Below are 25,730 nucleotides of genomic sequence, written 5' to 3' on the forward strand. Positions count from 1 at the left end.
TGATAAACCAGGGAGGCCTTAGCATCACAATCTTGCTTTCTTACCTCACCCCTCACTGGGGCTACAGGCACACACCACTATGCTGGCACTTTAGATGGGATCTGCGGATCTACCCTCAGGTCCTTTCAGCAGGAAAGCACTGTGCCACAAGCTACTTCCTCAGCATGGAAAACTGTTTCTTAGGATAACATTTTCTGTGTATGAGTGATGCTAGGAACCACATACGGGACCTTGAGCGTGCTCTAACACTCTCTTACCACCGAGCTGTATTTCCAAGCCCCAAAGATGTCTTTTTCAATTCCATGCTGGTTTTCAAGACCAATATATAGAAATGGAATTGATTTATGTACTACTCTTCAAGACTGACCTGACAAACAAATGCATCGCTTCTCGATTTTCAGTCCTATTATTTCTATGGGCATGTGCACTGTGTGCGTGTGAGCACATGTGCCACGGCAGATGTGCAGTCCGAGGACAATTCTATGGAATTGGTCTCTCCTTCCATTTTACACAGGATCCAAGGGTCAAACTTGGGTCCCTAGATTTGTGTGGCAAGTGCCTTTACCAGCTAGGCCATCTCAACGGGCCTTATTTATTAGTTCTAGTTATATTTTTTTGAAGATTCTCCAGACTTATGCACAGGATTGTATTCTCTGAAAATAGATAATTTCATCCTTATTTTAAATTTCCATCACATTTTTACTTATTGTGGGGCACATGTGCAGGATTGAACTCAGATGACAGATTTGGTGCCCAGAACCTTTTCCTGCTGAGCCACTGTGCCAGCCCTCCTGTTTCCCTTCCAATCTACACACATTTGGTTTTTGTGGTTGATTGGATTCGTTTTGTTATTTGTTTCTGTTGAGTTTAAGGCAGGTTTGGATTTAATCGACTTTCTGATGTTACACCTTACCTTCCTTAAATTCCCCATTTCATAATTTGTTATAGAGTTGACTATTAAAATTTAAGAGTAAAAAAGAGCAGAGTAGCTGAGTGTGATGGCTTATGTCTCTAATACTAATGTTTGGGAAACTGAGGCAGGAGAATGGCTGGACTGTTGAAAGTTCAAGGCCTGTAGACTTGCATTCTGTCTGGTATAATTTACTTTGGGCCTAACAATTTCATCTAAGGACTTTCTAAGATAGGGCCTCTCTGTCTTCATCTGAAGACACCATTTTGCCTACCGTTTCTGGATAAATTCTTGATGTTTTTCAGCATTTCAATATGTCAACCCGCTGATCGTCTCATTCTTTGTTATTTCTAAAGAGAATCTACTGTGACCCTGGGTAGCAACCTCATTTCCCTCTGTGTCATAAGATGCATTCTCTTTGAATCTTTCCAAATTTTTGTCTTTATTTTTTTTCCAGTCTGACAATAATGCAAGAATCTCTTCATGTTTATACTATTCGCATAGTACCTTGTACTGGCTAGTTTTGTGTCAACTTGACACAGCTGGGGTTATCACAGAGAAAGGAGCTTCAGTTGAGGAAATGCCTCCATGAGATCCAACTCTAAGGCATTTTCTCAATTAGTGATCAAGGGGGAAAGGCCCCTTTTGGGTGGGACCATCTCTGGGCTGGTAGTCTTGGGTTCTATAAGAGAGCAGGCTGAGCAAGCCAGGGGAGGCAAGCCAGTAAAGAACATCCCTCCATAGTCTCTGCATCAGCTCCTGCTTCCTGACCTGCTTGAGTTCCAGTCCTGGCTTCCTTGGTGATGAACAGCAGTATGGAAGTGTAAGCCAAATAAACCCTTTCCTCCCCAACTTGTTTCTTGGTCATGATGTTTGTGCAGGAATAGAAACCCTGACTAAGACAAATTGGTACCAGGAGTGGGGTATTCCTGTGACAACCTGACCATGTTTTGGGGAGGTCTGTGGAAGGACTTTGGAACTTTGGTCTTGAAGATCCATTCGTTGTTAAGAGCTCTGTGGGATGTTGTGTAAGAGCTTGGAAGATAATGTTGAGAACAGTGCAGAAGATGGAGGCCTGGCTTGTGAAATTTCAGAGGGAAAATTAAAGACTCTTTTCAGGGCCATTGCTGTTTTGATTGTGAAGATTCTGTAGTTCTGGTTAGCTGGGGCTGAAGAATCAGCTGTGATTAACAAGATACCAGAACTACTAAAGCAAAAACTTTGCATTACTGGGACTATTGATGCTGGTTAGCTGGAGCTAAGAAATTAGCAGTGATTAAGAAGAGACCAGCATCATTGAGGTGACATCTTCTGGGAAGTGTTTTCTGAGAGCACGGTGGCTGTGTTCCAGATATAGCCAAAGTTGTACCTTGTGCTGTGGCTGGACTTGGTAATGTGTAAGGGTCACCCAGGTGGTACTGGTTTTGAAGGCATGAAGGAGTTGAGCAGAGCAGCTGAGGCTTGGCACTGTGAGAGGCCATGGAAGGCCATTGGTGAAAGTGCAGCCTCAGTTGCAATTGATGGCCCAGGACTGAAGGGGTCATGCAGTGTTTTGGAGATGCCAGTACCATGAGATGACCACCAAGAGCAGCAGCAGCAGTGGAGTACAGGCATCTGGAGCCTAGAGGATGACGCGTGTGCTACAAAGGGCATGGCTGGAGAAGTGACCCAAGCCCTTGGAGGAGCCCAGAAGATCGTAAGTTGGATCCCAGACATTGGACAGTTGGAGATTGACTTTTGCTTTTGATTGTGGCTGTGCCCTGATATTTTCCCTCTTGAAGGAAGAAACTGTTTTAGTGGAGCCCACAGTTAAGAGACTTTTAATTGTAAAAAGACTTTGGATTTTAAAAGAGATGGATATTTTAAAGAGATTGAAATTTTAAGAATATGTAAAGACTGTGGGACTTTTAAAGTTATTTAGACCTTGGGGATGAATAAGAATGTAAGGGTTGAGGCTTGCTAGTGATGTGTTTGTGTGTCAAGTTGACAAGGGGTCAATTGTACTGGCTAGTTTTGTGTCAACCTGACACAGCTGGGGTTATCACAGAGAAAGGAGCTTCAGTTGAGGAAATGCCTCCATGAGATCCAACTCTAAGGCATTTTCTCAATTAGTGATCAAGGGGGAAAGGCCCCTTGTGGGTGGGACAATCTCTGGGCTGGTAGTCTTGGGTTCTATAAGAGAGCAGGCTGAGCAAGCCAGGGGAGGCAAGCCAGTAAAGAACATCCCTCCATGGTCTCTGCATCAGCTCCTGCTTCCTGACCTGCTTGAGTTCCAGTCCTGGCTTCCTTGGTGATGAACAGCAGTATGGAAGTGTAAGCCAAATAAACCCTTTCCTCCCCAACTTGTTTCTTGGTCATGATGTTTGTGCAGGAATAGAAACCCTGACTAAGACAAATTGGTACCAGGAGTGGGGTATTCCTGTGACAACCTGACCATGTTTTGGGGAGGTCTGTGGAAGGACTTTGGAACTTTGGTCTTGAAGATCCATTCGTTGTTAAGAGCTCTGTGGGATGTTGTGTAAGAGCTTGGAAGATAATGTTGAGAACAGTGCAGAAGATGGAGGCCTGGCTTGTGAAATTTCAGAGGGAAAATTAAAGACTCTTTTCAGGGCCATTGCTGTTTTGATTGTGAAGATTCTGTAGTTCTGGTTAGCTGGGGCTGAAGAATCAGCTGTGATTAACAAGATACCAGAACTACTAAAGCAAAAACTTTGCATTACTGGGACTATTGATGCTGGTTAGCTGGAGCTAAGAAATTAGCAGTGATTAAGAAGAGACCAGCATCATTGAGGTGACATCTTCTGGGAAGTGTTTTCTGAGAGCACGGTGGCTGTGTTCCAGATATAGCCAAAGTTGTACCTTGTGCTGTGGCTGGACTTGGTAATGTGTAAGGGTCACCCAGGTGGTACTGGTTTTGAAGGCATGAAGGAGTTGAGCAGAGCAGCTGAGGCTTGGCACTGTGAGAGGCCATGGAAGGCCATTGGTGAAAGTGCAGCCTCAGTTGCAATTGATGGCCCAGGACTGAAGGGGTCATGCAGTGTTTTGGAGATGCCAGTACCATGAGATGACCACCAAGAGCAGCAGCAGCAGTGGAGTACAGGCATCTGGAGCCTAGAGGATGACGCGTGTGCTACAAAGGGCATGGCTGGAGAAGTGACCCAAGCCCTTGGAGGAGCCCAGAAGATCGTAAGTTGGATCCCAGACATTGGACAGTTGGAGATTGACTTTTGCTTTTGATTGTGGCTGTGCCCTGATATTTTCCCTCTTGAAGGAAGAAACTGTTTTAGTGGAGCCCACAGTTAAGAGACTTTTAATTGTAAAAAGACTTTGGATTTTAAAAGAGATGGATATTTTAAAGAGATTGAAATTTTAAGAATATGTAAAGACTGTGGGACTTTTAAAGTTATTTAGACCTTGGGGATGAATAAGAATGTAAGGGTTGAGGCTTGCTAGTGATGTGTTTGTGTGTCAAGTTGACAAGGGGTCAATTGTACTGGCTAGTTTTGTGTCAACCTGACACAGCTGGGGTTATCACAGAGAAAGGAGCTTCAGTTGAGGAAATGCCTCCATGAGATCCAACTCTAAGGCATTTTCTCAATTAGTGATCAAGGGGGAAAGGCCCCTTGTGGGTGGGACAATCTCTGGGCTGGTAGTCTTGGGTTCTATAAGAGAGCAGGCTGAGCAAGCCAGGGGAGGCAAGCCAGTAAAGAACATCCCTCCATGGTCTCTGCATCAGCTCCTGCTTCCTGACCTGCTTGAGTTCCAGTCCTGGCTTCCTTGGTGATGAACAGCAGTATGGAAGTGTAAGCCAAATAAACCCTTTCCTCCCCAACTTGTTTCTTGGTCATGATGTTTGTGCAGGAATAGAAACCCTGACTAAGACAAATTGGTACCAGGAGTGGGGTATTCCTGTGACAACCTGACCATGTTTTGGGGAGGTCTGTGGAAGGACTTTGGAACTTTGGTCTTGAAGATCCATTCGTTGTTAAGAGCTCTGTGGGATGTTGTGTAAGAGCTTGGAAGATAATGTTGAGAACAGTGCAGAAGATGGAGGCCTGGCTTGTGAAATTTCAGAGGGAAAATTAAAGACTCTTTTCAGGGCCATTGCTGTTTTGATTGTGAAGATTCTGTAGTTCTGGTTAGCTGGGGCTGAAGAATCAGCTGTGATTAACAAGATACCAGAACTACTAAAGCAAAAACTTTGCATTACTGGGACTATTGATGCTGGTTAGCTGGAGCTAAGAAATTAGCAGTGATTAAGAAGAGACCAGCATCATTGAGGTGACATCTTCTGGGAAGTGTTTTCTGAGAGCACGGTGGCTGTGTTCCAGATATAGCCAAAGTTGTACCTTGTGCTGTGGCTGGACTTGGTAATGTGTAAGGGTCACCCAGGTGGTACTGGTTTTGAAGGCATGAAGGAGTTGAGCAGAGCAGCTGAGGCTTGGCACTGTGAGAGGCCATGGAAGGCCATTGGTGAAAGTGCAGCCTCAGTTGCAATTGATGGCCCAGGACTGAAGGGGTCATGCAGTGTTTTGGAGATGCCAGTACCATGAGATGACCACCAAGAGCAGCAGCAGCAGTGGAGTACAGGCATCTGGAGCCTAGAGGATGACGCGTGTGCTACAAAGGGCATGGCTGGAGAAGTGACCCAAGCCCTTGGAGGAGCCCAGAAGATCGTAAGTTGGATCCCAGACATTGGACAGTTGGAGATTGACTTTTGCTTTTGATTGTGGCTGTGCCCTGATATTTTCCCTCTTGAAGGAAGAAACTGTTTTAGTGGAGCCCACAGTTAAGAGACTTTTAATTGTAAAAAGACTTTGGATTTTAAAAGAGATGGATATTTTAAAGAGATTGAAATTTTAAGAATATGTAAAGACTGTGGGACTTTTAAAGTTATTTAGACCTTGGGGATGAATAAGAATGTAAGGGTTGAGGCTTGCTAGTGATGTGTTTGTGTGTCAAGTTGACAAGGGGTCAATTGTACTGGCTAGTTTTGTGTCAACCTGACACAGCTGGGGTTATCACAGAGAAAGGAGCTTCAGTTGAGGAAATGCCTCCATGAGATCCAACTCTAAGGCATTTTCTCAATTAGTGATCAAGGGGGAAAGGCCCCTTGTGGGTGGGACCATCTCTGGGCTGGTAGTCTTGGGTTCTATAAGAGAGCAGGCTGAGCAAGCCAGGGGAGGCAAGCCAGTAAAGAACATCCCTCCATGGTCTCTGCATCAGCTCCTGCTTCCTGACCCACTTGAGTTCCAGTCCTGGCTTCCTTGGTGATGAACAGCAGTATGGAAGTGTAAGCCGAATAAACCCTTTCCTCCCCAACTTGTTTCTTGGTCATGATGTTTGTGCAGGAATAGAAACCCTGACTAAGACACACCTCTTGGCTATACAGGTAAAATTTTCACAAGTTTGGAGTACATCCACAATTAATTCTTTAATTGTCCTCTATCCCTTCTTTTTGGGGTAGGGAGGCTCCCATTAAGAGTACATTTCTAATCTTGATGGTTTTCTTGAATCTCTTAGTTTCTGTCTGTTTTTTAATTCTTTTATGTTTAGGTTGGATAAAGTTTATTTGCCTTGGTTACAATGATGCTTCTGTCAACTCAACATTGCTGGTAAACTTCTTAAGTTAAAAAAAATAGTTATTATCCAGCTCTGGACCTTTCATTTTACTCTATGGTTTCCCTGTATTGGTACTTGCTACTTTATGAGTGTCTTTGTTAGGATCTTACTGCTGTGAGCAGACACCATGGCCAAGGCAATTCTTATAAAGACAACATTTCATTGGAGCTGGCTTACAGGTTCAGAGGTTCAGTCCATTATCATCAAGGTAGAAGCATGGCAGCATCCAGGCAGCCATGGTGCAGGAGCTGAGAGTTCTACATCTTCATCTGAAGCCTGCTAGTGGAAGACTGGCTTCCAGGCAGCTAGGACTAGAACATTAGAGCCCATGCCCACTGTGACACACCTACTCCAACAAGCCCACACCTCCTGATAGTGCCACTCTCTGGCCCAAGTCTCTCTCTCCCTGTCTCTCTCTCTCTCCCTGTGCCTCTCTCTCTCTCTCTCCCTGTCCCTCTTCCTCCTCTCCTTTAGAGACAAAGTGCCTCAGATGATATATGTGCCCTCCATTAGTAGCTCTTATCTTTCCTCCTATTTGGAACCCCTTGCACCCATGCCATTCTTTTCCTCTGCAGTGTGTGGTCATTGGTGTGTTGCCTGTTACATCCACTTCCTGAAATTCATCCTCCATACCTAGCCAGAAATTGGTGGTTAGAGTCACGCACCTGAAATCAATGAGGTGCATCTATGGGGAGCTAGAGAGTATAGAGATCAAATGCTTTACAAATCCCAACTGGATTTTTCCCCATGTCTCTAACACACAGATATAAGGCCTCACATTCAGCCAGAGCACTTAAGTAGATAGAAAGGCCCTTCCTCTGATGGCTCTTGAAACAGCACACAGCCTGGCCTACAGAAACAACCTATCAGATAGCCAGACTATCTGCGCTTATCAAGGTCCTCTGTGTGCCTCTCCCTAGGAAAGTTCTCACACATCTACTTACTTTGCTCACATTATTCCCATAAACCTAGGGTTGGTTGCACAGGTTGTTATCTCTGAATGGTTTTTCCCATTACATAACTTCTTTTGTGTCAAAACTCTCGTTACAATCAACTAAGACCCTTCTAACAGTGCCCCTGCTTTGTCTGCCCCTCCTCCAACTCCTCCCCTGCCCCAGCAGAGCTACTGCACAAATGGGACTGGGGGAGGAGAGTGGTGAGCTAACAGGACCCACTCCAGGATAAACCCCATCAACGCCCACTGTTCCTAAGTCAATCTTGTCTCTGAATAGGAGCTCTCTCTCTCTATCTGTCCTGTGCCTTTGGTTGCTTTCCAGAGTCTCAAAACAGTTGATTTTACCACTTTGTCAAGGTTTATTGTTGCTTTTGGGGAGAGGAGGTTTACTAAACTTCTACCACTCCAGAAAACTCAATATTTCTACACACACACACACACACACCCCAGGCATACTCCTAAGTTTATGTTAGGCCAGTAATACTACCAACTAGCTATTCAAAACTGGCTTCATTTTAATTGAAAATCTAATCTCTCTCCAAGAGCCATTAATGGCTCTATCAGCATCTTGAAAGCATTAGGGGGCCTTAGCAGGAACCATCTTGCTGAATACAAACCACATGTTCAGCCCACCGCACATCGGGCGTCCCTGAAATGCTGCATCTACCTGTAGATACCATCACACTGCCTCGATGCTTAAGGGTGAGGAGAACGGAACTTCTCTGGACCTCTCCTCTGATGGATGAAGTGTTAAGAAAACAGGTTCCTAAGCTCAAACTTGCCTCATGGGACTCCTGATCACCAACAACATAGTTGAAACCACATTATTATTCAGCATCCTGACTTCCTCCACCTAGCAACTATAAAAAAAAAAAAAAAAAAAAAAAAACCTCCACAAGGCTCCGAAAAACCTCAGAATTCCACATGACAAACTAAACTATTCACACACCAGTAAAGCCCTTCAAGGCCAGAGTGTCATGTGGGTAATTGGCAAGATTCTACTCAATAATAATATCCAAAAAAACCTTAGCGAAGCCCAAAGCTGAGCATCAAATAATTACACTCTCCATCTTTTCAATTGCCCGGTGTTTTGAAAATGTCACAAATTACAACCAAATGCTGCTGAACATATATTATTGGTGGGCTCTTTACTTTCTTTTTTCTCTCTTTCTTTCTCTCTTTCTTTCTTTCTTCTCTTTCATTTTTCTTCTTTTCACCACAATAAATATACTAGTCATGAGTAGAAAAGTTTTAAATATTTTTTCTCACAGAACTAAAATGAACAAAATATATCAACAAACTATAAATGGCATGCATTGAAATGCACATATTTGGTCTTCAGTTTCTGTCCTTGACAGCCCTCTTTGGAAAGACAGACAGTAATATATGGCCAGAAATTGTAAAGATTACTGGGGAAAGAGTTACTAAAGCAGCAAATTTTCACAAAAGTCACCCTAGGGCCAATAAACCAAGAAATAAGCTAGGGTCTAGTGCGGAAGTGGCTCAGGACTGACCCAAAGGCAGGGTAAATGCCATGCGCCTTCCCCAAACCTCACTCCTGCTCCTGGCTGGGACCTGTGCAGTAGTTGACAGGATGGGGATCTGAAGGTAGTTATTTGAAGCACAGACTGTCATCTAGAGTGCTGTAAGCAGTGGTTCAGAACTATCCATTCATTTAGTCTTCCCTTACAGCCCTCTGCTGAGGTAGGTCCCTGTGCTAAAAGGATGAGACTAGGTATGGCTTTGGAAGCCATGGTGTCATAGAGGAGATCAAATCAACTACTCACATTTTTAAAAACGTAAGTGCTTTTTATAGTTTGAATCACACCTTCCACTCCAAATGCAAATGTTAAAATTTAGTTTCCACTGTAGTGATATAAAGAGAAGGGGCCGTTTCGGAGAAGTGATGAGTCTTGAGGGCCCTGTCCTCATGAATGCAGTAGCCCCTTAAAAGGGCTGGAGGGAACTCACTCGGGCTCTTTATTCCTTTCCTGTCACCTGTACGAGACAACAAAATACCATCCTGGAACGAGGATAGGATTCTCGCCAGCTACAGTTGACAGGCGTCCAAAGGTTAAGGGGGAAATAGGAAAGACGTAAGCCTGGACCTCTTACTAAGCCAAGGTTCATTTCAGCAGCAGAATGTCTATGGTTTTATAGGGGTAGTCTGAGATGGAACTGGATAGACAATGGGACATGTAGGAAAGCTGGAGATAGAACAGACTGAAGCCTGTTTATTTTTATAATTTCTGTATACTTATTTTGAGGAATGGATAGTTTGTTGGGGGCAGTAGGGAAGAGGTTTTTTTTTTTGTTTTTAATAACACCACAGGACTTTCTCCATCCTTGCTATGCCTAAGAAAAGCAAGGCACGATCTGTATCCCAGACCTGCCGGTGCATAGGATAGGAACAAGAAAACTACACTGAGCAGTAAGATCCTCTGCAAAACCTACAACCCCACTGAGAGCAAAGGTACCCACCCACAAAGCATACAGAGGCAAGGAGAATTTTTTGTTGAGCATGCCCTGTCAGCGTGCCTTACTGCCCTCCTCTGCTCGCTCCACTTTTGCTCAGCTGTCCTGTTTCCCCAAGTTCTGAGATACCTCGTTTCCATCTTCAGATAGACACTGGCTGAAACAGAAACTGAGCACACCCTACAGAGGTGCATGTAGCGCTATGATGCACTAGTTATATTGACTCATTTGTAAAGCATCTGTCCACTGCACTGTGAGGGAGCTGTGATAGTCACTTGTAATTGTCGACTTGACACAATATAGAATCTTCTAGGAAGACTGTCTCAGTGATATATGCGGATATATGTGTATGAGAATTTATATGAGTATATATGCATATGCCCAGATCAGATTGGCCAGTGTTTATGCCAGTGAGGAAATTATTTCTTAATTGGGTAAATTGGGGTGGTAATAAAATGTCATATTAAGTTTTCCAAATTCAGAAAAAGACAAATGTCACATGTTTTATCTGTGGTTCCTAGCTCTAAATCATCAGAGATGGGCCATAACCCAGAATAGCCACAAAAATCAGATGAGAAAAAGGGACCATAGGGATGGGGAAGAGTTGGAGGGGGGCAAAGGGAAAGTAGGAAAATGGAGGGGTGCTTTAATTTAGGGGCAAGGAGAGAGATCATTACAGAAGGATACAGAGAAAGGATAAATAACAGAATGCTTGAAAATATCATAGGGAATCACAGTTTATATTTACTTAAAAGTGCATATAAGTGTATGCACATTTGTGATATATATACACATATACATATATGTGTGTATATGTATAGAGTGATAATGCTCTCCGCCCACCAAAAGTCATAGACTATCTTTCAGAAACCCTAGCACCAGGCATAAGAAACCTCCTTTAGAACTGGTTAAGGGAGTCCAAGAGATTCCTAAAAACAATACAGGCTATTTCTGTTTCCCTTAGTTGCCTCCCAGAGTTGATTTTAGGTTCCTATTTCTGAAAACATACATATTTTAGAGTCAGAGGATTGGAGTTGGATTGGGCCCTCCAATTCACACTGAGACAGCTTCCACACTGAGAATTAGATTTCACAGTATAGGAAGGTCCTATGCAGGCTACCAATGGAGGGAAGGAACCAATATCTCTACCCAGCTATGATGCCTATGAACCACAAGCAATGACCAGCATGGCAAGATATCCCTAAATGCACAATAGTGGCACTTACTTCTTGGTAGTAATCAACAGCTGTCTAATTGGACTTTAAGGTCCTCTCCCAGGAGCGATTATCATGCCTGGTAATAGAAATCTAGCCAACTATCCAGAGGTGAAATCATGTATCCTAAGAGGAGAACCTACTATAGCCACTTTACAAAGCCAGTATAATTACTGATCCTTATATCTACAGATAAACATACTCTCCAGCCCTCATCCCAGACGCTTCTCTTTGCAGCAGATAGAGAACATTATGGAAAGCCAGAACTGCCTAAAAAGCAGAAAGCAAGTGATCACAGGGCAGCCAGCCCCAAATGATACATCTACAACATGATTCCTGCTCGTAAGGATCAGAGGATATCACAAAAGAGAGGGTAGAAAATAAGAGCCAGAGGACCAAGAAGTCTGCTGCAAAAAGTGTCTCTCCTAGAAATGACAAGAAGACATCACCAAGGGTACTTCAACAATATGGCTGCCTGAATAAGACCTGAAGAATGTCAGCAGCAATGGACATGCCAGTGCAGAAGAGGGAAAGCTCATTGAGCCCCATCCCTAAATACAAAACTACACACAACTAATGAAAGCTAAGTGAGGGACAATCATTGTCCCTGGGGAGGTACCCCCTAATTGGTTGTTCCATACTAAGTGGTCAGCCCTGAAAATTCATTCATATATGTATAGATGGACATATATGGATATTATACATATTGCCAGACTCATCAAGTTGTATTTGTGTATGTATGTAATTTAATATACAATAAATGATATGTAATAAATATATAATTAATTAATTTATAATTAAAGAAAAAAGAGACCATTAATTTGACAGGTAGTAGGGAACATGTAGAAGAAATTAGAGGAAGGAAATGTAGAAGGAAAATGATCTAATTTTATTTTATTTTTTAATTTGTAAACAAAAAATAGCTGGATGTGGTGATTCATGCCTTTAAGCACAGCTTAAAGATGTGATTTTGAGTGTTTTCACCCTAAAGAGGTGCTTGAGAATATAGATGTGCTACCCTGATTAAAACTGTAGCACTCGGGCCTCAGCCTCAGCAGCAGCGGTCGCCATCTGGGTTCCGGGACTCCGCGGGACCTAGGAAATTAGTCTGAACAGGTTAGAGGGTGCGCCAGAGAACCGGACAGCTTCTGGGACGGGCAGAAGCACAGAGCCGCTGAGGCAGCACTCTTGGCGGGCTGCAGACAGCCGGCCACCGTCCGGACCAGAGGACAGGTGTCTGCCTGGCTCGGGAGACGGCCTCAGCCTCAGGAGCAGCGGTCACCATCTTGGTTCCAGGACTCCCTGGAACTTAGGATTTTAGTCTGCACAGGTGAGAGTCTGCACCACAGAAGCTGACAGCTTCTGGGAACTGCCAAAGCAACACAGCTTCTGAGAGAGGCCCTGTTTTGGGCCTTCTTCTTCGACCAGGAGGAGGTCCAAAAACAAGATATCTGCGCACCTTCCCTGTAAGAGAGCTTGCCAGCAGAGAGTGCTCTGAGCACTGAAACTCAGAGGAGAGAATCTGTCTCCCAGGTCTGCTGAGAGACGGTAACAGAATCACCAGAAGAACAATCTCTAAACAGAGTCAACTATAACTACTAACTCCAGAGATTACCAGATGGCGAAAAGTAAACGTAGGAATCCTACTAACAGGAACCAAGACCACTCACCATCATCAGAACCCAGCACTCCCACTTCGCCCAGTCCAGGGCACCCCAACACACCCGAAAACCTAGACCTAGATTTAAAAGCATATCTCATGATGATGGTAGAGGACATCAAGAAGGACTTTAATAAATCACTTAAAGAAATACAGGAGAACACTGCTAAAGAGTTACAAGTCCTTAAAGAAAAACAGGAAAACACAATCAAACAGGTAGAAGTCCTTACAGAAAAAGAGGAAAAAACATACAAACAGGTGATGGAAATGAACAAAACCATACTAGACCTAAAAAGGGAAGTAGAAACAATAAAGAAAACTCAAAGTGAGGCAACACTGGAGATAGAAACCCTAGGAAAGAAATCTGGAACCATAGATTTGAGCATCAGCAACAGAATACAAGAGATGGAAGAGAGAATCTCAGGTGCAGAAGATTCCATAGAGAACATCGGCACAACAATCAAAGAAAATGGAAAATGCAAAAAGATCCTAACTCAAAATATCCAGGAAATCCAGGACACAATGAGAAGACCAAACCTACGGATAATAGGAGTGGATGAGAATGAAGATTTTCAACTCAAAGGACCAGCAAACATCTTCAACAAAATTATTGAAGAAAACTTCCCAAATATAAAGAAAGAGATATCTATGAACATACAAGAAGCCTACAGAACTCCAAATAGACTGGACCAGAAAAGAAATTCCTCCCGACACATAATAATCAGAACAACAAATGCACTAAATAAAGATAGAATACTAAAAGCGGTAAGGGAAAAAGGTCAAGTAACATACAAAGGCAAGCCTATCAGAATTACACCAGATTTTTCACCAGAGACTATGAAAGCCAGAAGAGCCTGGACAGATGTTATACAGACACTAAGAGAACACAAATTCCAGCCCAGGCTACTATACCCAGCCAAACTCTCAATTACCATAGATGGAGAAACCAAAGTATTCCACGACAAAACCAAATTCTCACATTATCTCTCCACGAATCCAGCCCTTCAAAGGGTAATAACAGAAAAAAACCAATACAAGAACGGGAACAATGCCCTAGAAAAAACAAGAAGGTAATCCCTCAACAAACCTAAAAGAAGACAGCCACAAGAACAGAATGCCAACTTTAACAACAAAAATAACAGGAAGCAACAATTACTTTTCCTTAATATCTCTTAACATCAATGGTCTCAACTCCCCAATAAAAAGACATAGACTAACAAACTGGCTACACAAACAAGACCCAACATTTTGCTGTTTACAGGAGACACATCTCAGAGAAAAAGATAGACACTACCTCAGAATAAAAGGCTGGAAAACAATTTTCCAAGCAAATGGTATGAAGAAACAAGCTGGAGTAGCCATCCTAATATCTGATAAGATTGACTTCCAACCCAAAGTCATCAAAAAAGACAAGGAGGGGCACTTTGTTCTCATCAAAGGTAAAATCCTCCAAGAGGAACTCTCAATTCTGAATATCTATGCGCCAAATACAAGGGCAGCCACATTCATTAAAGAAACTTTAGTAAAGCTCAAAGCACACATTGCACCTCACACAATAATAGTGGGAGACTTCAACACACCACTTTCACCAATGGACAGATCATGGAAACAGAAACTAAACAGGGACACACTGAAACTAACAGAAGTGATGAAACAAATGGATCTGACAGATATCTACAGAACAGTTTATCCTAAAACAAAAGGATATACCTTCTTCTCAGCACCTCATGGTACCTTCTCCAAAATTGACCACATAATAGGTCACAAAACAGGCCTCAACAGATTCAAAAATATTGAAATTGTCCCATGTATCCTATCAGATCACCATGGACTAAGGCTGATCTTCAATAACAAAAAAAATAACAGAAAGCCAACACTCATGTGGAAACTGAACAACACTCTTCTCAATGATACCTTGGTCAAGGAAGGAATAAAGAAAGAAATTAAAGACTTTTTAGAGTTTAATGAAAATGAAGCCACAACGTACCCAAACCTTTGGGACACAATGAAAGCATTTCTAAGAGGGAAACTCATAGCTCTGAGTGCCTCCATGAAGAAATGGGAGAGAGCACATACTAGCAGCTTGACAACACATCTAAAAGCTCTAGAAAAAAAGGAAGCAAATTCACCCAAGAGGAGTAGACGGCAGGAAATAATCAAACTCAGGGGTGAAATCAACCAAGTGGAAACAAGAAGAACTATTCAAAGAATTAACCAAACGAGGAGTTGGTTCTTTGAGAAAATCAACAAGATAGATAAACCCTTAGCTAGACTCACTAGAGGGCACAGAGACAAAATCCTAATTAACAAAATCAGAACTGAAAAGGGAGACATAACAACAGATCCTGAAGAAATCCAAAACACCATCAGATCCTTCTACAAAAGGCTATACTCAACAAAACTGGAAAACCTGGACGAAATGGACAAATTTCTGGACAGATACCAGGTACCAAAGTTGAATCAGGATCAAGTTGACCTTCTAAACAGTCCCATATCCCCTAAAGAAATAGAAGCAGTTATAAATAGTCTCCCAGCCAAAAAAAGCCCAGGACCAGATGGGTTTAGTGCAGAGTTCTATCAGACCTTCAAAGAAGATCTAATTCCAGTTCTGCACAAACTTTTTCACAAGATAGAAGTAGAAAGTACTCTACCCAACTCATTTTATGAAGCCACTATTACTCTGATACCTAAACCACAGAAAGATCCAACAAAGATAGAGAACTTCAGACCAATTTCTCTTATGAATATCGATGCAAAAATCCTCAATAAAATTCTCGCTAACCGAATCCAAGAACACATTAAAGCAATCATCCATCCTGACCAAGTAGGTTTTATTCCAGGAATGCAGGGATGGTTTAATATACAAAAATCCATCAATGTAATCCACTATATAAACAAACTCAAAGACAAAAACCACATGATCATCTCGTTGGATGCAGAAAAAGCATTTGACAAGATCCAACACCCATTCATGATAAAAGTTCTGGAAAGATCAGGAATTCAAGGCCCATACCTAAACATGATAAAAGCAATCTACAGCAAACCAGTAGCCAACATCAAAGTAAATGGAGAGAAGCTGGAAGCAATCCCACTAAAATCAGGGACTAGACAAGGCTGCCCACTTTCTCCCTACCTTTTCAACATAGTACTTGAAGTATTAGCCAGAGCAATTCGACAACAAAAGGAGATCAAGGGGATACAAATTGGAAAGGAGGAAGTCAAAATATCACTTTTTGCAGATGATATGATAGTATATATAAGTGACCCTAAAAATTCCACCAGAGAACTCCTAAGCCTGATAAACAGCTTCGGTGAAGTAGCTGGATATAAAATTAACTCAAACAAGTCAATGGCCTTTCTCTACACAAAGAATAAACAGGCTGAGAAAGAAATTAGGGAAACAACACCCTTCTCAATAGTCACAAATAATATAAAATATCTCGGCGTGACTCTAACTAAGGAAGTGAAAGATCTGTATGATAAAAACTTCAAGTCTCTGAAGAAAGAAATTAAAGAAGATCTCAGAAGATGGAAAGATCTCCCATGCTCATGGATTGGCAGGATCAATATTGTAAAAATGGCTATCTTGCCAAAAGCAATCTACAGATTCAATGCAATCCCCATCAAAATTCCAACTCAATTCTTCAACGAATTAGAAGGAGCAATTTGCAAATTCATCTGGAATAACAAAAAACCTAGGATAGCAAAAACTCTTCTCAAGGATAAAAGAACCTCTGGTGGAATCACCATGCCTGACCTAAAGCTTTACTACAGAGCAATTGTGGTAAAAACTGCATGGTACTGGTATAGAGACAGACAAGTAGACCAATGGAATAGAATTGAAGACCCAGAAATGAACCCACACACCTATGGTCACTTGATCTTCGACAAGGGAGCTAAAACCATCCAGTGGAAGAAAGACAGCATTTTCAACAAATGGTGCTGGCACAACTGGTTGTTATCATGTAGAAGAATGCGAATCGATCCATACTTATCTCCTTGTACTAAGGTCAAATCTAAATGGATCAAAGAACTTCACATAAAACCAGAGACACTGAAACTTATAGAGGAGAAAGTGGGGAAAAGCCTTGAAGATATGGGCACAGGGGAAAAATTCCTGAACAGAACAGCAATGGCTTGTGCTGTAAGATCGAGAATTGACAAATGGGACCTAATGAAACTCCAAAGTTTCTGCAAGGCAAAAGACACCGTCAATAAGACAAAGAGACCACCAACAGATTGGGAAAGGATCTTTACCTATCCTAAATCAGATAGGGGACTAATATCCAACATATATAAAGAACTCAAGAAGGTGGACTTCAGAAAATCAAACAACCCCATTAAAAAATGGGGCTCAGAACTGAACAAAGAATTCTCACCTGAGGAATACCGAATGGCAGAGAAGCACCTGAAAAAATGTTCCTTAATCATCAGGGAAATGCAAATCAAAACAACCCTGAGATTCCACCTCACACCAGTCAGAATGTCTAAGATCAAAAATTCAGGTGACAGCAGATGCTGGCGAGGATGTGGAGAAAGAGGAACACTCCTCCATTGTTGGTGGGATTGCAGGCTTGTACAACCACTCTGGAAATCCGTCTGGCGGTTCCTCAGAAAATTGGACATAGTACTACCGGAGGATCCAGCAATACCTCTCCTGGGCATATATCCAGAAGAAGCCCCAACTGGTAAGAAGGACACATGCTCCACTATGTTCATAGCAGCCTTATTTATAATAGCCAGAAACTGGAAAGAACCCAGATGCCCCTCAACAGAGGAATGGATACAGAAAATGTGGTACATCTACACAATGGAGTACTACTCAGCTATTAAAAAGAATGAATTTATGAAATTCCTAGCCAAATGGATGGACCTGGAGAGCATCATCCTGAGTGAGGTAACACAATCACAAAGGAACTCACACAATATGTACTCACTGATAAGTGGATACTAGCCCAAAACCTAGGATACCCACGATATAAGATACAATTTCCTAAACACATGAAACTCAAGAAAAATGAAGACTGAAGTGTGGACACTATGCCCCTCCTTAGAAGTGGGAACAAAACACCCATGGAAGGAGTTACAGAAACAAAGTATGGAGCTGAGATGAAAGGATGGACCATGTGGAGACTGCCATATCCAGGGATCCACCCCATAATCAGCTTCCAAATGCTGACACCATTGCATACACTAGCAAGATTTTACTGAAAGGACCCAGATGTAGCTGTCTCTTGTGAGACTATGCCGGGGCCTAGCAAACACAGAAGTGGATGCTCACAGTCAGCTAATGGATGGATCACAGGGCTCCCAATGGAGGAGCTAGAGAAAGTACCCAAGGAGCTAAAGGGATCTTCAACCCTATAGGTGGAACAACATTATGAACTAACCAGTACCCCTGAGCTCTTGACTCTAGCTGCATATGTATCAAAAGATGGCCTAGTCGGCCATCACTGGAAAGAGAGGCCCATTGGACACGCAGACTTTGTGTGCCCCGGTACAGGGGAACGCCAGGGCCAAAGGGGGGGAGTGGGTGGGTAGGGGAGTGGGGGTGGGTGGGTAAGGGGGACTTTTGGTATAGCATTGGAAATGTAAATGAGCTAAATACCTAATAAAAAATGGAAAAAAAAAAAAAAGAACTGAATAAAAAAAAAAAAAAAAATTCAGGTGACAGCAGATGCTGGCGAGGATGTGGAGAAAGAGGAACACTCCTCCATTGTTGGTGGGATTGCAGGCTTGTACAACCACTCTGGAAATCCGTCTGGCGGTTCCTCAGAAAATTGGACATAGTACTACCGGAGGATCCAGCAATACCTCTCCTGGGCATATATCCAGAAGATGCCCCAACTGGTAAGAAGGACACATGCTCCACTATGTTCATAGCAGCCTTATTTATAATAGCCAGAAGCTGGAAAGAACCCAGATGCCCCTCAACAGAGGAATGGATACAGAAAATGTGGTACATTTATACAATGGAGTACTACTCAGCTATTAAAAAGAATGAATTTATGAAATTCCTAGCCAAATGGATGGACCTGGAGGGCATCATCCTGAGTGAGGTAACACATTCACAAAGGAACTCACACAATATGTGCTCACTGATAAGTGGATATTAGCCCAAAACCTAGGATACCCAAGATATAAGATACAATTTCCTAAACACATGAAACTCAAGAAAAATGAAGACTGAAGTGTGGACACTATGCCCCTCCTTAGAAGTGGGAACAAAACACCCTTGGAAGGAGTTACAGAGACAAAGTTTGGAGCTGAGATGAAAGGATGGACCATGTAGAGACTGCCTTATCCAGGGATCCACCCCATAATCAGCATCCAAACGCTGACACCATTGCATACACTAGCAAGATTTTATCGAAAGGACCCAGATGTAGCTGTCTCTTGTGAGACTATGCCGGGGCCTAGCAAACACAGAAGTGGATGCCCACAGTCAGCTAATGGATGGATTACAGGGCTCCCAATGGAGGAGCTAGAGAAAGTACCCAAGGAGCTAAAGGGATCTGCAACCCTATAGGTGGATCAAAATTATGAACTAACCAGTACCCCGGAGCTCTTGACTCTAGCTGCATATGTATCAAAAGATGGCCTAGTCGGCCATCACTGGAAAGAGAGGCCCATTGGACACACAAACTTTATATGCCCCAGAACAGGGGAACGCCAGGGCCAAAAAGGGGGAGTGGGCGGGTAGGGGAGTGGGGGTGGGTGGGTATGGGGGACTTTTGGTATAGCATTGGAAATGTAAATGAGCTAAATACCTAATAAAAAATGGAAAGAAAAAAAAAACTGTAGCACTCAGGATTACTCTTTGTCCTAGGTGGCATTTTACAAAGCAGGACTTGATTCCATTTTAAGTGCAGAGGAAGACAGAGGGTGACTCTGTACTCTTGTCCTTGTAGACACCAACTGTCCAGAAGTAGGCAAGATACACAAATGACAACCTCTCCTTCAAAGTACAAAGATGCCACCTATAAACTTACCAAAGTAGCCTGGAACATGGGAGCACATGGATATACTAAAACTACATCAGGGGACTGGAGAGATGGCCCCATGGTAAACAACACTGGCTGCTCATTCAGAGCACCTACATTCTGTGCCCACCACCCACAAGATGGGCATACATACATGCAGGCACATCATTCGTATACATAAATTAAAATTAAGTAAATCTTTTTTAAAAATCAGAAAAACAGACCTAAAAACTTACCAAACATATAAAGATAAGCAAAGAGTGTAATGCCCTTACCTAAGCACCAAAAGGAGTAGAATCCATAACACTCCAATGACAATGGCCCCACACACCTGTCATCTGACCACTCAGAATGTCCCTCAAGAGTTCCACCAACAATGAACTCCTACTTCTCTCCTGGACTTCAAGCTCAGGATGGTCCCCACTGTTTTATGAGGTCAACTAAATCTCCCAGTCTATCCATCCATCCATACATACATCCATCCATTCTTCCATCAGGACCCAATTCCGCACCTGACCTCTACTACCTTGCTCCCACATCACTGCAGCTCAGTTCTACAGACCTTTTAGCAGCTCTTCACTTGGGCTGATTAATACTGTACCAACCACCACAGAGAGTCTCTGCATCTATAACAGCTCCCTTCCCCTGTAAGGCCTCTTTGAAATCTATGGCATCCTTAGCTCTTTTGCAGCCCCTCTGAAACCTACATAAAGATATAATTGCCAGGTGATGTGTAATGAATGACCTGAGAGTTAATAGTCGTAGTTGGATTGGAATAAAAGATACTGTGTTTTCTCTGGCCAGATTCAAAGGGAAGTCAAGACAAATTGGCCATGTGCAACCAATCAATCCAGAGTGGCTTATGATTTGGTTTTCAATAAATTTTAGCACTGTGAAGAGACGCACATATGTCTGTGTTTCTGGCATAGCACACTTAGAAAAAAATATACCAGAAAAATAATAATAAATCTTAAAAGTGGGAGCTAGAGAGATGTTCTTTCAGAGGACATGGTTCAGTTCCTAGCATCCGTGCAATACAACTACCTGTAACACCAATTCTGAAAGATACAAAGCCTGTCTGGACTCCATGGGCATACCTATACATAACGTATACTCAACACAGATACACACATATACACAAATCAAAAGTAAGTAAAATACATAAATTAAAAGTAAATACATTTTTGAAAACTTTATACAGTGCACATATTATTAAAATGCCACTTCATGCCCTATAAATGGGTACAATTATTATGTGTCAATTTAAAATACAGATATTTTCAAAAGAGTAAATCAACTGAACATAAAAATTTTAAACTGGCAAAACTAATTTATGGTATTAAATTGCTATGGTATGGTATAATGGGGCAAGAAATGTAGCTCAGTTAATTTGTCTGGCATTTGGGAGGACCTGGCTTCAATACCCAGCATGGAAAAAACCCACAATGGCCGTGTTCTACTTCTGTAGATGTGGTATAGTTTTGGCCAAGCACTGTGTGTACAGTAAAAATGCTCTGATCTATGTAACCATACTGCATTCACTTTCTGTGTGTTATATTCAAATTTCTTGTAGTTGGATGAAAACAAGGAAATTGTAGATTCCTAATTAGCTTAAATTTGAACAGATCCCCCATTGTAAGAATCAAACAGAAGGCAAGTCAAACAAGGATCATAAAGAATATTCTAAAAGGTCAAGATACTGTGCATTTCTGCCACCCGTGGAGCCTCGGCCATGATCACCCAGCTTTGCCACTGTCACATAGAAGCAGTTAGAGCAGATGCATAAAAGAATGGATATGGCCACGTTCCAACATAATGTACCCTTGCCGGTAGTGGTGGCGCACGCCGGTAGGATTTGCTGAAGGAGGCAGAGGCAGGAGGATCACGAGTTCAAGGCCAGCCTGGGCCAACATAATGTACCCGCCAACGGTGAACTTCAAATATTGTAATTTTCAACATGTCTTGAAATAACTTTTTCAGTTATTGAAAATTATAAAGCCATTCTTAGCTTCCCATCTATACAAAAGTAGGCTGTTAGCTAGATTTAGCCTGCAGGTAGTGACCTTTGCCCTAAGGTGATGTGCATATACCCATGTCTTGGTGGGTCTGTAGCCCTGGCCTGACCTCTTGTTAATCCTTCTCTCACCTTTGTAGGTAGGCAGATATTGCATTATCTTGTCACCATTTGGAAATTTACTGTCCCGAGGTTTGATGAGGCCAACTGGACAGGTAGGGAGGTAGTTAAAATCGTGTTTATACGTTGTGAGTAAATCCATAGTCTCTTGACTCGGAACATATGTGTCAGGCTGGTGGAATGTCACCGGTAACATTTTGTGAAGCCCAAAATCTCTCCTAGGAAAAGAATAAACACAAGTCATTGGGATCCTTGCTCAGAAAAAAGACAGTGTTGTCCCCTTGGCTCGTATTAACAAATATTTCATTCTACCCTATCTCCTTACCTTCTATTTTTCTCTCTTCTACTATGGAACATGTCACTACAATTGACTTTTTTCCCATGTTTGACCCCTCGGGTGTCATCCTTGACCCCACCCTTCAAAGCCACCAAGAGCACTCACCAGGAGCAGCCCCTCTACCTTATTGGTTTTCCTTTCCTCTTTGGTCCAGACCCTTGCCCTTTTTTACTTGGGCCACGTGACAACCTTCCCCCTATCTTCCTCCTTCTGCTCCAATTTGCTTTGGTGTGTCCAGAGTAAACGGTGAAAAAAAGTCAGATCAGCTTGCCCAGTATCTTTAAATGTCTTCCAGACTAAACCCAGCTCACCCATGCAATTTATAAGTAGTCCCACACCCGTCCCCTGACTTATTCCCCACCCCTACCTATAACACATGTCAACCACGGGGCTCACTGAGAAGGAAGGGTCTTCTGTACTGAACCTCCTACCCATCTTCCATCCAACCCCTCATGTGGGGCTGGCATCGGTTAGCACCCGTTTCTCAGATACACTCACCTTTCTCTGTGTTCTCAGAAACTTCTTCTACTAATATTTATCGCCTCTACTCAGCCTTACAGAAAACCCAGAAGAGAAAAAATGTCATCGAGGCACAAAGTCTTCACTTCTTTGCTATCTACTGTCAGTGCCCCCATTATGTGAAAGAGGAACAAAACAGTAAGACGGAAAAGACAGAACACTGTTCGCCAAAGTAATCCCTTCCCAAATCATTGCACATCTGTGACAGGCCCAGGTGGCACCTGCCCATCATGCCGGCTATACCCAGCTGAGCCGGGCATTCCTGCCCACTGCAACAGTCTCTACTGCTTATTTCTCCATAAGACCAGTTCCTCCAAAGACTAACTGCTTCTTCCTGAATCCCATTTAGCCAAACAGGACAAGGGAAAAGCAGAGTTTTCCCCTTAAAGGTACTTGAGAAAACAGCTCTGTCAATGGAAGGGAGAGAATTCCAGACAGGAAACATTAGGCTAAACACTAATAAAACCTATTTCCAGGCTGAAACCTGGGGCAGCATTACCGAGCCATGCTTGAGTAGCAAGGGTAACATGCTCCACTGTAAACTGTCTTGCATGAATTATACACGGGGTTGTCCATAAACCCAAAGCAGGTCCTGAGCATGCTTGGTGGGATGAAGGACTGGGGAAGCATAAGAATTAGTCTCCTTGGGACTGCAAGTGGGAAACGGGAGATGCTTCGGCTGAACTCCTATAACACCCTCTTGGTACATCTTAAAATATATCCTAGTAGCAAGAACAACTGCAGCCTGACCTGCCTTCCTAGCAGCCTCACTGTGGGTGAACAGCAAAGGGACGCTGAGGGACCCCAGCATCTGGAAGTCAATTATAAAGGTGGGAGTTATGGAATAAACAGGCCGACAGGAAGCTAATAAGAAACCAAGGGTCAGGTTCACACTTTTCACCTTCTTAGATTAAGGTTGTGACTTCTCACAACTCAACCAATTGCAGCAAGACACTAGGAGACACTAAGCCTCCATGAGCTGTACGGACCAATGAAAATGGCTAAAACCCCATCTGAAAATCAGCTAACCTGAGAGTTATCTTCCTTCTAAAGTTCACCTTCTGGAGAGAAAATACCTAACAGGAGCTGAAGTTTCTCTCCACTCCCAGGACTAACGTGGCATTTTGAGGCCACCTTATCTATGTTCAGTGATGGCTAACCAGGCTGTGGTCCCTCTGCAGTTCTGAGGTATAGCAGAAGGTACCAAAAGTCATCATTGAAGAGCAAAGCTAGTTGTCCAAGCTTGCATGCTGAGGCCTCCCACCCCAGAGCTCTATGACTACCCTAAAAAGCTTACTTCTCCTCCAAGATGCCATTTTCCAAGGGTATTCAGCCCTGCAGACTAACAGCTGAAGCAGGCTCAATGCTCCATCTGCTGTTCACCCTCAGAAAGCTGCTAAGCAATAATGCTCACAAACTCACCAGCTCAGGGGCTAGCCTCAAGTCGCTGCTCAAAGACAGAAGCAGACGCACAAAACATGCTAAGTTCAGGAAATGGATTCATTACTTAATCTCCTTCCGGACAAAAGATTCAAATCCAGATATGAATGTGCATCTTTATTTGAATTCATTTACCAGCTCTAGAGAAGGCAAATCATTATGGGGAGGAGAAGCCTCTCACCTTCAGGGGAAAGGATCATTTTTAAGTTTGAAGTTTGATCCATTTTTATCTGGCCCAAAAATAGTCACCATGGCTTGCAAATGAATTTTATCAGAATGTATGGGCTTCCTCGTTAGATTTTTATGTTGGGAACATTCACCGAAAGCTATCATTAGCCGCAGCCTAAATGCCTGTCCCCAGTGTCACATAATCTTACATCCTTCAAGTTCATGGAGAAAAAAAAAAAGTTATTTTATTCTATACAGAAATTGCTTAAACTTAACCACTTGTTTTTCAACATTCAATGGCTTCTCTCTTCCTGTGGTGCATTCCCGAGTGTTTAACCTCGCTGTGATTCTGAATAAAGAAAAAAAAAAAAAAAAAAGGTCAAAGATCTAAGTTTTCTTTAGGTAGGTAGCTATAAAAGCTACCCAGCATGGAAAGCCAAGAGTTAAACTAGAATTAAGTACTGGTTAAAGTGGCCCTGCTGGGGAAGTTATAGCAACTTCATTTCAAATCATTTGGCTATGCTAAAGAAAGGTGTTGGGCATGAACAGAGAAAAAGGAAAGGGGAAATTACAGAATTGCTAACGAAAACCATTTGCCTGGAAGTGGAGAATGGAGAATTCTCACAGGAGCCAAACAAAGTTTACTTTTTTAAAAATAATTGAATATTTATACAAATTTCAAAAGGTATTATAGTAGCCGCCAGGGAATCAATCATGCTAAAATGGACTCTGTCTTACGGGGGTGAAGGGTGGCTTCCTATTTGCCAAAGCAGACTGTCACCCTTTCCCTAAATCACCTGCTTGAGCTCTTCATCCACAGACCATCTCCTACCCTGCATCTCTATCTTTCCCCAGCTGTCTCCTTTCTGGCAGTATTTAAACATGCCCCAGTATCTCCCATATTTTAAAGAAAAATAAAATATTTTATAATTTTTAATTGGTTATTTTATTTACATTTCAAATGTTCTCCCCCTTCCCAGTTTCCCCTCCACAAATCCCCTATCCCATCCCGATCCCCCACCCCTGCTTCTATGAGGGTGCTCCCCCACCAGCCTCACCACCCTACCATTCCCCTAAATTCCCCTAAGCATCAGGCTTTCACAGGACCAAGGGCCTCTCCTCCTATTGATGCCCGACAAGGCCATCCTCTGCTATATACACACACAGCTGAAGCCATGAGTCCCTCCAGGTGTACTCTTTGGTTGGTTGTTTAATCCCTGGGAGCTCTGTGGGGGTCTGGTTGGTTGACATTGTTGTTCTTCCTATGGGGTTGCAAACCCCTTCAGCTCCTATAGTCCTTCCCCTAACTTCTC

General features: G+C 42.7%; 1 protein-coding gene across 2 annotated transcripts in view; it reads right to left on the reverse strand.

Annotated features, from left to right (window-relative positions):
• The window catches only part of Saxo1 (stabilizer of axonemal microtubules 1), a 113,879-nt gene that overhangs the window by 12,483 nt on the left and 75,666 nt on the right, over positions 1-25,730 (reverse strand). For both annotated transcript variants that reach the window (XM_017320434.1, NM_001081096.1), the window contains exon 3: positions 21,966-22,171. In XM_017320434.1, coding sequence (XP_017175923.1) covers positions 21,966-22,171 — 206 coding nt within the window. The remainder of the gene's footprint in view (positions 1-21,965; positions 22,172-25,730) is intronic.

The sequence above is a fragment of the Mus musculus genome, chromosome 4 (assembly GCF_000001635.26).
Source record: "Mus musculus strain C57BL/6J chromosome 4, GRCm38.p6 C57BL/6J".
NCBI lineage: Eukaryota > Metazoa > Chordata > Mammalia > Rodentia > Muridae > Mus > Mus musculus.